The 13,618-nt window shown below is 37.8% G+C and overlaps 1 protein-coding gene and 2 pseudogenes across 2 annotated transcripts in view; 2 read left to right on the forward strand and 1 right to left on the reverse strand.

The window, feature by feature from the left end:
* LOC145969300 (fatty acyl-CoA reductase 1-like) overlaps positions 1 to 13,618 on the forward strand; it is a 197,368-nt pseudogene that overhangs the window by 106,806 nt on the left and 76,944 nt on the right.
* Positions 1,534 to 13,618, forward strand: part of LOC145969302 (fatty acid synthase-like) — a 45,385-nt pseudogene continuing 33,300 nt past the window's right edge. Inside the window, exon 1 of the transcript XR_014438022.1 lies at positions 1,534 to 1,606. The product of XR_014438022.1 is annotated as a fatty acid synthase-like (transcript). The remainder of the gene's footprint in view (positions 1,607 to 13,618) is intronic.
* On the reverse strand, positions 10,066 to 12,937 carry LOC145968252 (uncharacterized). Its single transcript, XM_083093611.1, has 4 exons — positions 12,883 to 12,937; positions 12,240 to 12,721; positions 10,234 to 10,485; positions 10,066 to 10,164 (listed from the first exon to the last, which is right to left on the reverse strand). Exons 1-4 carry the CDS (start codon positions 12,935 to 12,937, stop codon positions 10,066 to 10,068), a joined length of 888 nt encoding a protein of 295 aa, XP_082949737.1.

Raw genomic sequence — 13,618 nt, forward strand, 5'->3', positions numbered from 1 at the left:
TTTTCTTTACACCAATTGATTCCTCTCATTATTTTGTACATAAAAGTATTAAGGTATAATAAGATAATTGAAAAATGAATATTTTACAAGATATTTTACGGTTTATGTAAAATTAAGAAATGATTTCAAGCCTCATAACTCGGAAAGTACTTAATGAAAACTAACTTAATTATAGTGTTTTGGAAAGCTCTCGAGATGAGCTATAAGAATATGCAAAAGCATATAGGGTGTCCCATTTAAAAAGTTGGAGGTGACCTTCACGTGACTTTCAGCTGACTTTTCAAGGTCAAACTAATGGCACCGTCTCATGTCCCCATTGAAACCATATAACTTTTGTCTGAAACGTTTTTTTCTACAATCAAAATTAAAAAAGTTATTCGGGGTGATCGATTAAAATGGGACACCCTGTATAGTATGAGATTTTATATTGAGAAAGAAAGTGAGAAATAAGTATAAAATTACATTTTTATTTATCGACTTCTTAAATCAACATGGCGTCAGAGCTGTCAACTTGTACAAATATTAGCTTCTTATAAAAGTTTTATAGCTTTTATGCATAAAATTGTAGTTTTCACGATTGTGTACTGCACCGTAGAACATTGTCGAACTATAAAAACTGAATTTAATTGTCTAATTAATAAATGGCATTCTTCCGAAAATTTTAGTCCGTATGTACCTGAAATATCGGTAGAGTGGAAAAAGCAGTGCATCTTCTTTATAAATAACATGATAGAGAGAGATACAGGATGAGGATTAGATGAGGGCGATTACATCGTGTAAGAGTTCGCCGTTCAGTTTAGAATCCCCTTAAGAATAAAATTTAGTTAATGAGATAACGTTTACAAGGAATTATTTTTAATTGTAATTAATCGCGCAGAATTTTCAGGCGGAAAACACACCATCTCGATAATCTTACGATTACTTACCACCAAAGTTTTTAAACTTTCGCTTAAAACGCAGATGTCTCTTGTCGCCCGAAGATTTATAAATATAGTCTTCTTTTTAGTGTATTATTAAATCTGACGTTCGTCGCTATGTGAAATATTATAGATACCTTTTCGATCAAAGTTTTTCTGTCAGCAGACGACAAACCTAATCCCTCGATGTCGATATCAACCTTCAACGAAATCAATTTTTCGAAATAATGAGGTCATTCGTTACGTAATCTATCAAATGACTGCAGAATATAATACGCATAAAATGGTATAATTTTCTTGATTCTTGAATCCCATACTTTTGGAAAATCTATGTGTATATATATATATATATATATATACACACATAGAAATATAAATAAACGAATTATTAATATATATAACATTTTTATAACACAATATTACATACAAAGTAGACTTGATTCTGCATTCTCGACGCTTCTGTCGCACCAGCAATAACTAGGAAATTGCCAGTCATTTCTTAATCGTATTGCGGTTAGTTACCGTGGAAGTGCGTGTGATTAGTAGTGTTGCGGATTTAATTTAGTTTAATTTAATTTAATTAATCAAAACATGAGAGCAGTACGAATAATTAACGACGACCGTCATTTTCACGGCGAATTGGCCAGTGCTGGGCAAAAGCTCGTCGACGTGGATTTCACTGCGAGTTGGTAAGCATCTCTTGAGATCACACGTCCGTTCTTTATTCTTCGTCGCGTTTCAATTTTATTGAATTCCACATTTATTTGGGAATACATATTTTAACACAATATATTTTAATTATTAATTCTAATTATTAGTCTAACATTTAAATTTAATTATTTAATTCCTTTAATTGATTTATGTTGATTTATATTTGGAAATTTAGCAATACTTCTAAATTGAACAATATGCTAATAAAATTGGCAGTGCAAAGTCTTAGATCATCCATAACAAGGATACAATTAATTAGCATACATAGTACAAAACAAGTAATATCGATAGAAAGCATAAGAAACTTGAATTTAGTCGACTCAGCTGGATCAAAAAAGCTGGATTAAAGAGTAAAAAAGTTGTCAGACTTACATAAACAAAAAATATATTAACAAATCAATATCAAATTGTTACTATTATCTTGTTACTGTTATCTTAGCTGTTTTAAAAAAACAAGAACATGTATCCTTTATAGAGATTCTAAATTCTATATGGAACATGAGGTTCTCATGTCCTCATGTTTTATATAGAATTCTATATAAAATATATAAAAGGAAACGATTGTACTTCGATTGTTTCACACAGATTGAGGAAATTTCACTAATCTTTAAGTACCTGCTCCATATAACCTCATTGCGAATCGTTCGCCTTTAATTTAACTTACATTTAACAATATTATTGCGCTGAAGATGGCTTGACAAGCCGAAACGTCCGTACTTCATATCATCATTTTTTATTTTTATATTTTTATTTTTAATTAATTTATTATTTTATATATACGTGTCATGTACTTACCATTATAACTTTATTAATTTCTAGATTAACTGATGTAGTTATCGATGATTAATATATAATTTGTTCATGATGATTTGTTCTATTACTAAGCTCTTAATGCCTTTACTCGAATTTCCATTTATTTTTTTATAGTGAGCTGATTAATTACAATTAAAATATATAGAATTAGAATTAGAATTAAAATTAGAATTAGAATTAGAATTTTTGTTCTTGTTTTTTTAAAACAGACGTGTGTTTCTGTTTTTGAATGATTTGCTTATGCTTTCTTGGAACGCGATTCGAATATCTCCTTAAAAGGAAGGGGAAGTGGAGTGGCTATATCGCAGAAAAATCTTCATGCTATATCGGGACTTGAATCCGAGATCCATTATATAGCAGGTAAACACTTTGCCTCAGTCACTCGGCGCCCCTATGAGACGTTAATCCATATAAAAATAAAGTTGGATAAAAAATTATCCAACTATAAATCAACATAAATTAATTAAAGAAATTAAGTAATTAAATTTAAATTAGACTAATAATTAGAATTAATACTTAAAATACGTCAATTTTTTAAATATGTATTTAATTAGAATATGTGCCAATATTAAATATGAATTTAATTACAAAATGCAATATGGGCTTGGTTGGCAGGTGCGACAGAGTGTGCATGCGTATGCTGTTTGTCGAGAATATTAAGAGTGGTTTGTAAAGAGGAGTGGAGGCTTGGCAGTGGTGTGTTCTTTGGGTGGCGGAGACTGTGTGTGTCGCGTGATAGGGTTAGAGTAGGGCAGAGTGGAGGCGCCACGCGTGGAGGGACGAAGTTTTGCGGCGAGAAGGGGAGCAGGTTAGGTTTAAGAGCGAGAGAGAGAGACAACAGGCGGAGCGGGATGAAAGGGATCGTGCCGAGTATACTCGTCGATAGATGCGACTCGCTGGAAGACGCGAGGCCGAGTGCGGAGCGCCAAGCGGCGAGTAGCGAAGTTGAGAGCGCGGCGACGAATGAGAAGCCGAGTGAGGCGGCGGACCAATCACTCGATGTAGTAGACAAGGATAGCGTAATGGAAGGTAATGCGGAGGATGGGGAAGGGAATAGCTTGGAAACCCCGGTTACTAGATTCTTGTCTACAGAGGGGGTAGTTAAGAGAGGGAGGAGATCAAACAGGGAAATGTTGGATAGGGAGAAGGATATCCCCAAGGGATACATAGAGAAGTGGCTTGGCCAGGGGGGAGAGGGGGTAGATATGGCGCGAGGAGTTAGAAAGAAGAGAAAGACAGTATCAGAGGGGGATGGCAGGGACCGAGAGGAGACTGACTCCGACTTGGGGTCGGTTTTCGAATTTGAAGGAGCATGGATGGACAGAATGAACAGACAAGAAAGCGTTATTGCAGAGCTGCAGAAAATTCTGGGGGGGGGGGTGAAGGAGGAGGTGGCAAAGCTGAAGAGAGAGAGGGTAAATGAGGTTGAGAAACTGGAGAAGAAGATGAAGATGGAAAGAGATGAGTTAAGGGAGGAGATGAAGAGGAAGGAGACAAAGTGGGGAAGAAGAGAAGAAGCTGCTTTGGGAGAAGATTCTCAAACTGGAGAATGGTGAGTTTAGAGAGGAGGAAATGGAGGTGGTGGAGGGGGGAAGAAAAATCTCATTCCTGGAGTGAGATAGTGAGGAGAGGAAAGAAGACGAAGACAGGAGTCAAGGAGACAGCTTTGGAAGCCAAAGTGCAGGAGCTATTGGATTGGAAACAGGAGCAGAAAAGAAAGAAAAGTTTGAGGATCAGCGGCCTGAAATGGGACGGTAGAAATCCGCTGCAAAAAGCAAAGAAGTTTCTCCAGGAGAAGTTTAGTCTGGGCCATTTGGTCGAGGACGCTTGGTGTGAAGGAAAGTCAAGAGAAAGGGGGAGACTGGGGGTTCAGGTGAAGGACCTTGCAGCAAAGATGGAGATACTAAGAAGGAAGAAGGAGTTAGGGAAGGAGCCGATTTTCATGGATGAATTGCTATCCAAGGAGGAGGAAGAAACTCAATGGAGACTGAGAGGCATCGCGAGGGTAGTTAAAGGATGGGGGGGGGCACACCAATGTCAGATTCAGGAGAGTCTTTTTGGTGGATAGATGGTTCAGTTGGAGACAGATTGAGAGAAAGGAACATGTCTCGCTGTTGGAGCAAACGGAGGAGAAATTTCGGAGTAAGGGGGGAAGAGCAGAAGAAGGAAACGCTCGAAAAGTCGCGGCAGAGACAGCGGGATCCGAGAAGCTCGATTTCCGACAAGGGGCAAAATTAAGATAGGGTTCTGGAATGTAGCCGGGCTTAAGGGAAAAGGGGTGGACTTTTGGGAGTTTATAAGACAGCTGGACTTTGTTGGTATGGTGGAGACTTGGATAAGAGAGGATGAGGGGGAAGTTTGGATAAAGAATCTACCTTCGGAGTTCGACTGGCACGTGCAATATGCGGTGAGAGAACAGAGCAGAGGTAGGGGAAGTGGGGGAATAATTACTGGAAATAGAAAAGGGGTAATGATGACGGAGGAGGTCGACGACGGTAGGAGAGGCTTGGTGAAGTGGAAGGGACGAGGAGGTGGTTACAAGTAGACAATTAGTACGGTCTACGCTAAGGATGGTCCCGAGGATTTTAAGAAAGACATAGCTAGCCCGGAGCAGCAGCGTCCGGAAGAGCTGATGGTAATTGGAGGGGACTTTAACGTCTGGACTGGAGAAGAAGGGGGGGTGTACAGGGATGGGGTAGTAGAAGGAAGAAGGTCTAAGGACAAAAAGGTCAGCAAGGAGGGAGCGTGTTTGTTAGAGTGGGTAGAGGAAGGGGGATGGTGTCTGGCCAATGGTACAAAGCAGGGTGATGAAGAGGGAGAATTCACGTACATAGGGGCGAGAGGAGCGTCGGTTATAGATTATTTGTTAGTTAACACAGAAGGGTGGGACCTGCTAGAGGAGTTTGAAGTCAAGAGTAGGATAGAATCAGACCATATGCCTTTGGTGAATGTATGGACGTCGAAAGAAGGCCTGAAGGAGGAGGGGAGAAAGGAGGAAAGAAGACAGGTAGAGAGGATAATACAGTGCTGGGACGAGGAGAGCACTAGAACCTTTGCTGGAAGAACGGAGGAGATTAGTTTGTCTGAAGGGGGCTTGCTGGAGAAATGGGAGGAACTAAGAGGTAAAGTGGGTGAGGCGGTAGTAGAGAAGAAGGTCAGATGGAGAAAAAGGAAACTAGGTTACAAGAAATGGTGGGACAGAGAGTGCACCAGAAAGAAAAGAAAGAAAACTAAAGAGATGGAGGATAGGGGGTGGAAGCAAGGAAGCGGTGTTGCAGGCGAAAAGGGAGTTAGCGGAGCTCTGTGAGAAGAAGAGAGAAGAGTGGAGTAAAAGGGAAGTGGAGGAGTTGAATGGAATTAGGACGGAGACAGAAGTTTGGAAATATATCAACAAGGAAAGGAAGGTCAGGGACAAGGTGAGTGAAGAGATATCCATGGAGGGTTAGAGGCAGCATTTTATGGGTGTGTTAGAGGGGACAGATGAAAGGATTTTAGGGGAGGAAAGGAGAGGGGGTGACGAAGAAGAGAACCTCGCGGATGAAGAAATCGAAAAACAGATAAGGAGATTGAGGAGGGGGAAAGCGGCGGGGCCGGATGGCATAAGGAGTGAGGCCTGGAAGTTCTGCAGGGGACAGGTGAGAGAAAGGCTGAAGGAGGTGATCAAGGGGGTGTGGAGAGGTGAAGGTTGGCCGGATTCGTGGAAGGAGGGAGTAATCTCCCCGCTGTATAAAAAGGGGGATAAACAATCCCCCGCTAATTACAGGGGAATTACCCTATTAAGTACGGCCTATAAGATCTATGCGGCGGTGCTGGCGGAGAGATTGATGAAGGATGTGGTGGAGAAGCAGATTCTTCCGGAGACCCAGGCTGGCTTCCGGAAGGGAAGAGGTGTGATGGATAACATCTTCATCCTGAACCACCTGGTCGACAGAGAACTGAATGGAGCTGGAAAGAAGGTGAATGCCTTCTTTATTGATTTAAAGGGGGCCTTTGACAGGGTCGACAGGAGTGTGTTATGGAGGGTGATGGAGGAGAGAGGGGTAAGGAGAGGACTAACGGAGAGAGTGAAGCAAATTTACCAGGAGACCAGTAACAGGGTTAGGGTGGGGGACAGGGAGTCAAGCTCCTTTTGGACGACAAAGGGAGTGAGACAAGGATGTCCTTTGAGCCCGCTGCTGTTCTCCATCTTTATATCAGACCTGGAGGAGGAGATGGCCGGGGGATTGGTAGGAGGCATGAGAATCGAGCAGGGTAGGATTTGGACACTGGCTTACGCGGATGATATCGTTCTGCTGGCCAGAGAGGAGGAGGCGCTAGAGGAGATGATTAAGAGGCTGGAGAAGTACTTGAGGAAGAGGAAGCTGGAATTGAACGTGGGAAAATCCAAGATCCTGAAATTCAGAAGGGGAGGGGGTGTGGAAAAAGAGAAAGACTGGTATTGGAAAGGCCAGAAGATTCAAGAGGTGAAGGAGTTTGAATACCTGGGCTTCATACTGCAGAGAAATGGAGGTCATACGAAGCATATTAGGGAGAGGGTAAGAAGAGCAACGATAGTGATGAAGAAGACATGGAGCTTGGGGGAAAGGAAGTTTGCGAACGATTGGGGGAGGAGGATGATGTTGTTCGATAGCTTAGTAGGCAGCGTGATGGTATATGGGGCAGAAGTGTGGGGTTGGTTGGAGCATGGTAACGTGGAAGGGGTGGAGGCACGGTATCTGAGATGGTCACTGGGCCTGGAGAGATGCACACCAGGTTATGTGGTCCTGGAGGAGACCAAGAGGGACAAGATGAGGATAAGGACGGCCAAGTTGGCGGTGAACTTTGAAGAAAAGGCAAGACAAGGATATGGTCGGAGAAGATGGGTGGTGGAATGTATTAAGGAAAGGGAGGGAAGAGGAACATTGACAAGAGGGAGGTCGGAGAGAGAGGAATACTTAAGTAGGTGTGGAGTACAAGAGGCGGATCTGGAACAATGGAGAGAACGGGGTAGGTGTGTGGCAGAAGAGCTAAGTAGTAAAGATAGAAGGCGACAAAGGGAAGAGCAAGAGATTCTAATTGAGGGGGCCAGATACAATAAACGATACAGGAGGATCAAGGTGGCTGGGCTCCCAGAATACTTGAGGAGGAAGGGGGAGAGTGGTAGTCATAAAAGAAGGGCGAGGGCTAGATGCGGGAATGAGGAGTTAGGAAACAGGTACTGGTTACGAGAGGAGGAAAGGAATTGTAACATATGTGATAAGGAAGAGGGTACTCTAGAACATCTGATGGAACGGTGTGTATGGAAAAGTACTAGCAGAGTAGTGTTGGATGATATAATAGGCGAGAAGGAGACAGAAGGAGGTTACAGATGGCTTAAGTCCAACCAAGTCCCCGCGAAGGGGTGGGAGGGTTCAGTATGTGAAGGGTCGCCTATGGCCAGGTCGAGTAGTGTAAGAGAAGCTTTGTAAAGGGTTGGGTACGTCCCTACAAAACGCCTTTTTGTAATTCCTCGGAATTAAAATAAATGATATTACTACTACAAAATGCAATATTTTTTATTGGCGGCGTCAAGTTTATTAAATTAAATTTTTTTTTATTTTTTCGTTTTATATTAATTTTCAGTACAATTTTTAAATAAATTTTTAATTTTTTAATATTATTATTTTTGGAAATTAAAACAACTATTTTGTATAACAGAGTTTTCGATTAATATTTCTATTTAAACTTGTAGCAAGTTTTCATCCTTAGTTGGCGCAATTTTTTGATATCATTATTTTTGTAGGATATATTATAATTATATTAAAATAATTTCTTGCCGCATAAACTTGCGCTTTTTTACCTTTTTTTTAAAAAGGTAAGTTTTTAGAAATTAGGTTCGTTTCCCGATTCAGCGACTTTCGGACCGATATTTTTCTCGCCTACTTCCATCTAGGGGGGTTAGAGAGGAATTTGTTGGAATTAAATCTCAAACCAAGAGATTATTCCAAATAAAGTCTTGATCATTGTATCAAAAAAAATTTCGCGCAATTACATCCGCGATAGGCTCTTATTACCCGAATATTAATACCACACAAGTTTATTTTATATTCGAGAGTCGACATCAAGAATCTAAAATTTAATTTTTAGAAATTATATTATTTTTTTAAGTAGATCTATTTTACTTTTATTGCTTCGAATGTATTAGCGCCGTATCTGCAATTTTAATATAAGCAGGAAACCATGCTATAAGCAAGTAATTGCAATGTTAAGCTAATTAAGTAACTTTTTAAAAAATAAATTATTAGTTTAAATTGAAGGCTTTCTATGAGAGAAGTAAAGGGAGAAGAATATTTTCAGTTGAAAAATATATATTGGAATCAGAGTAACATTCTATAATAAAATATTTTTTGTTACATAATTTCATAAATTCTCATTCCTGCTGAAAAAATATTGTTATTTTTCTAATTTTTTAATGTCTTAAAAGAGGTTCCACAGAATATCAAGTTACTTTCATCAAGGTACAATGTCTGCCTTATATATATATATTCATATATTATATATAATAAACATAAATTAGAAAAATAATAATAAAAATTACATAATATAGCATAATATACCATAACAATATACCATGAACCATATAACAATAAAATATACTATGACAAAATAAAAATTAAATATACAGATTATAAAGTTCGTTATATAGAACGTATATCTTTCGCAGCTTCCATTCCAACAATAAAAGAATCAAAAGATAAACTTGAATCAATAAAAAACAATGATATTGCTATTTGAATGTCTCAATTCCATATGGTAAGATTCAGCTAATTTTATTATTTAACTTGCACTTTATTATTTAACCTATCACTACTCAAAATGCGGTTAAATTATACATGTCATTAATTTCATATGTCATTAATATCGCAGAGCGTCGCTAACGCAATCTTCTATCGAGAGAAAAACTGTACGTTTTCTCTTTTTGTATTGTGTAGATGTGCGTTGATGACGGTGATGATAAAGATCTTTCTTAAATGAAAATTTCTATATTTCGAGTTTGCATCATGATATCTCTATTTATAGATCACGCAGAACAAAAATAAAGATACTTTTTTTTATACAATTCAAACTCGCTCTATCGATTAAGCTTAAGAATTCGATCCGTTCAATCGTTGTTAAGATTCGATAATCTGATGACTCTCAATCCGACTTAATCGATAGAGCCAGTTTGAATTGCATAAAGAAAGTATCTTTATTTTTGTTCTGCGTGATCTATAAACGGAGATATCATGATGCAAACTCGAAATATAGAAATTTTCATTTAAGAAAGATCTTTATCATCACCGCACATCTACACAATACAAAAAGAGAAAACGTACAGTTTCTCTCTCGACAGAAGATTGCATTAGCGGCGCTCTGTGATTTTAATGACATATGACATTAATGACATGTATAATTTAACAGCATTTTGAGTGACAGGTTAAATAATAAAGTGCAAGTTAAATAATAAAATTCGCTGTATCTTAACATATGAAATTGAGACATTCAAATAGCAATATCATTGTTTATTGTTGGTTCAGGTTTATCTTTTTATCCTTTTATTGTTGGAATAGAATCATTGTTAGAGAAAACGCGTATAGTTCTCTCTTCTTATTCATATTTTTATAATTTACAATAATTCATTAATAAGTGATACTACTTCGTCCATCTCCATTATTGTGATATGAGTACCTTCCACGTAATATATTTGTACTGCACTTTCGGTAATCTAAAAATATTTTTTATTTATAAAAATAATCTTAAAAATGACAAAATATTACGTTCTAATCAAATTTACCTTATGTAGACCATAATCTTCTTCAGTAAAAGTGATAGACATAACTGTGGATTTTAATAAGATTATAGATGATTTAAAACGTGGCAATGATGTTATATTATAATCTCGTATAGCGATTATATGATCGTAAATCGTCGAACATAACAATTTCTGATTTTCAACAGTTAATTCATTGATATCCTTCGAAAAGCTTGCAGTAAATAATTCTAATTTCTCTTCCCACATACTGCACTCATTTAGTTCTAATGCAAGCTGTAAATAATAATATTGTATCAGTACAACAAAATGACAATCTGCATTTAAAACTAAAATAAAATAGGTAAATGTTTTAGGTTATACAGCTCAAAAAATTTTTATTTTTACATATGCTGTAGTGTATATATTTCCTAAATAATATACCGTTTGAAATTTGCGGCGGTCTCTCTTAGTTCCTGAGATATGCGATTTTGAAATTTTATACTTACTTGTATCATCTTTTCGTTACATTCTAAATATTTATATTTTTCTGTTTACATTTACCGAGGTCATTTTTCTGAATAACTTTCAGAAAGTTTCAGCCACTTGTTATTTATTAAATAGTTATTAACAAAAAGTTTCATGAATAGAATATAATTTTACCACATCATATATGTTTAAGAAGAAATATATTTAATAGAACATATCTTTTTGTAAACTTTGCTTTGTCTTGCAAAGTACATGCGTGGACACCGTATGTTCCGCCCTCCCGCCCCTACAGGGGGGCTCCACTTTCGAAAGATATAACCTAATCTAACCTGTGTCTGAAGTGTAGGAAATATCTTATTTTGACATGACATTTCGCTTCACATGGTTCATATGGTTCATGAGTTTATATAAGTTTGCAACTTTCTATGCAAAGCCAGATATATTCTATAATTCAGACACGGGTTGGGTTAGGTTACATCTTCCGAAAGTGGAGCCCCCCCCGTAGGGACGGGCGGAACACACAGTATCCACGCGTGTACTTTGCAAAACGAAGGAAGTTATATACAAACACTTATTAAATATTACACTGGCTTCAAGATTTTTAGCGAAACTAAACAATAATTCTATAGCTTAGCGACATGGAAGCGACAACCAGCAAACGTAAACAAAAAAATATAAATACATAAGTAAAATATAATATGAAACCGTGATGAGCAAATGTAAACACATAAATAGGAACGTGAAAAGATGACATAAAAGTACGAAATTTCAAAAGTGCATATCTCAGAAACGAAAAGAGATCACCGCAAAATTCAAACGGTGTATTACTTAGAAATGTATCCTCTACAACATATGTGAAAATAAAAATTTTTCGAGCTGTGTAACCTAAAGTAAACATTTACAATAAAATAATATGCTTATATTATATTATGTTATTTCATATAATTTAAATTACGTTAAAGAAACTTAACAAATTCTTTGTAATTTAGATTATATAAAATAATATAATAAAATAATATAATAAGAAATTTAGCTTATTTTATAATTTTAAAGCACATTCTAACAAATTATTTCAAAATTTTTCCTCTTATTCTATTAACTATAAACTATCCTATTAACTATACATATATAGTTTTAATAATTGACTAACCGTTTCATTAGGGTCAAGATACAAATTGATTAAAAAAAGTAAAATGCTATTTTGTAGCTCTTGTTCTGTAGTATGATAAAAAAATTTCTTAAGCAAGAATTTCATTTGATCAGGAGCTCCATCTATAAGTATTAAGACGTATTAAACGTCCGGAGAAATTCTTAGCTTCTAATAATCTCGCTAATTCGATGGCAATTAAAGTTCCAAATGAATAACCGATAATTAGAAATTCTTTATGATTTGTATTTTCTCCAATACGTGTTAGAAAAATAAGAAGAAACATGTACGAAACTGTATGTAAAAATGGTGCGCATGCGTGCATGCGCGTATGTATAATCAAATATTTATTACTGTTTAAAGTTAAATATACAGCAATTTAAATAAAGATATGAAATACATAATAATTTCGTACAGGCAGAAGATATGCTGCTGATTTCATTACTGAACGTGTAACACCCGGCATACTAAGTACACCGTGTTGCAAACATATCGCCGAAGATTTAATTTTCGATCCTATCAGTTTATATACACTTGCAGAGCCGTCGATTCCTGGTATAAGGAATATTTCACTCCCAGCAACTTTCCTCTCTGTAGCGAGTTTTACATAAATATCTGGACTCAAGTCTGAATCGTTAAGCTTTCGAGTCAACATTTTTGAACCTTCCAAATCATTTACATTAGCTTCGGTGTCATCTTTTCCGTACATCTTCTCTTGTTCAGCTGTATTTGTTAATTTTCTAAGTTTTGCAAAAGTGAGATTTCGAATATCTTGTACTGCCAATATAATATCGAATTCTTTCTCCAATGTCTGTTTAATCTCCACTGCCATCATTGAATCCATGCCTAGTTCAGCCAGTGACATGTTTGGTGCGACCATGTTTGGATATTTTAAACCTATTTTGAAAATTAGAGAAAGAATTAAATATTTACACATGATTTTAATCTGATCTTATCTAATCTTCCAACTGCAATATAACAATTGTTAAAATGTACATTTTTGCAATAAAAATTTATTTTTTATAAGCAAATCTCTTACATAATACTTCTGAACTTACTCATAATATTAGCAACGGCTTCAAATGGACTCGTTGCTTGGCCAGAACTTTTCATCTCAGCAACAACTATGCTGCTTACAATTGACCGATCTTGTAGCAAGAATGCTTCTAATGTGTCCAAGCAGGAGGATATTCCTTGTTGCAATGGGGCGTATCCCGATTGGACACGTAACGATTGGACACCGCTCGATTGGACACGCATTATTGGACACGTTTTATTGGACACCGCTCGATTGGACACCGCACGATTCGACACCGCACGATTCGACACTGCACGATTGGACACGCACATTGCACGATTGGACACGGCAGCATTGGACACTGCACGATTGGACACGTACATTGCACGATTGGACACGGCAGCATTGGACACCGCACGATTGGACACAGCACGATTCGACACCGCACGATTCGACACCGCACGGTTGGACACCGCATGATTGGACATCGAACAATTGGACACCGCACGGTTGGACACCGCACGGTTGGACACCGCACGATTGGACACCGCACGATTGGACACCGCACGATTCGACACGCACGATTCGACACCGCACGATTCGACACCGCACGATTCGACACCGCACGATTCGACACCGCACATTTGGACATGTATGCACCCCGCCGGTAGGGGTGCCTACGATAGGGTGCAACTTTCCACGCGAAGCGAGGTTCCACTTTGCAACTTTTTACGCGAAGCGAGGGGGACGGGGTGGGTGCGGGAGGGGGGCCGAAG

The sequence above is a fragment of the Camponotus vicinus genome, unplaced genomic scaffold, assembly GCF_025532165.1.
Source record: "Camponotus vicinus isolate PSW18456_S1 unplaced genomic scaffold, iyCamVici1.0 SCAF_3, whole genome shotgun sequence".
Classification (NCBI taxonomy): domain Eukaryota; kingdom Metazoa; phylum Arthropoda; class Insecta; order Hymenoptera; family Formicidae; genus Camponotus; species Camponotus vicinus.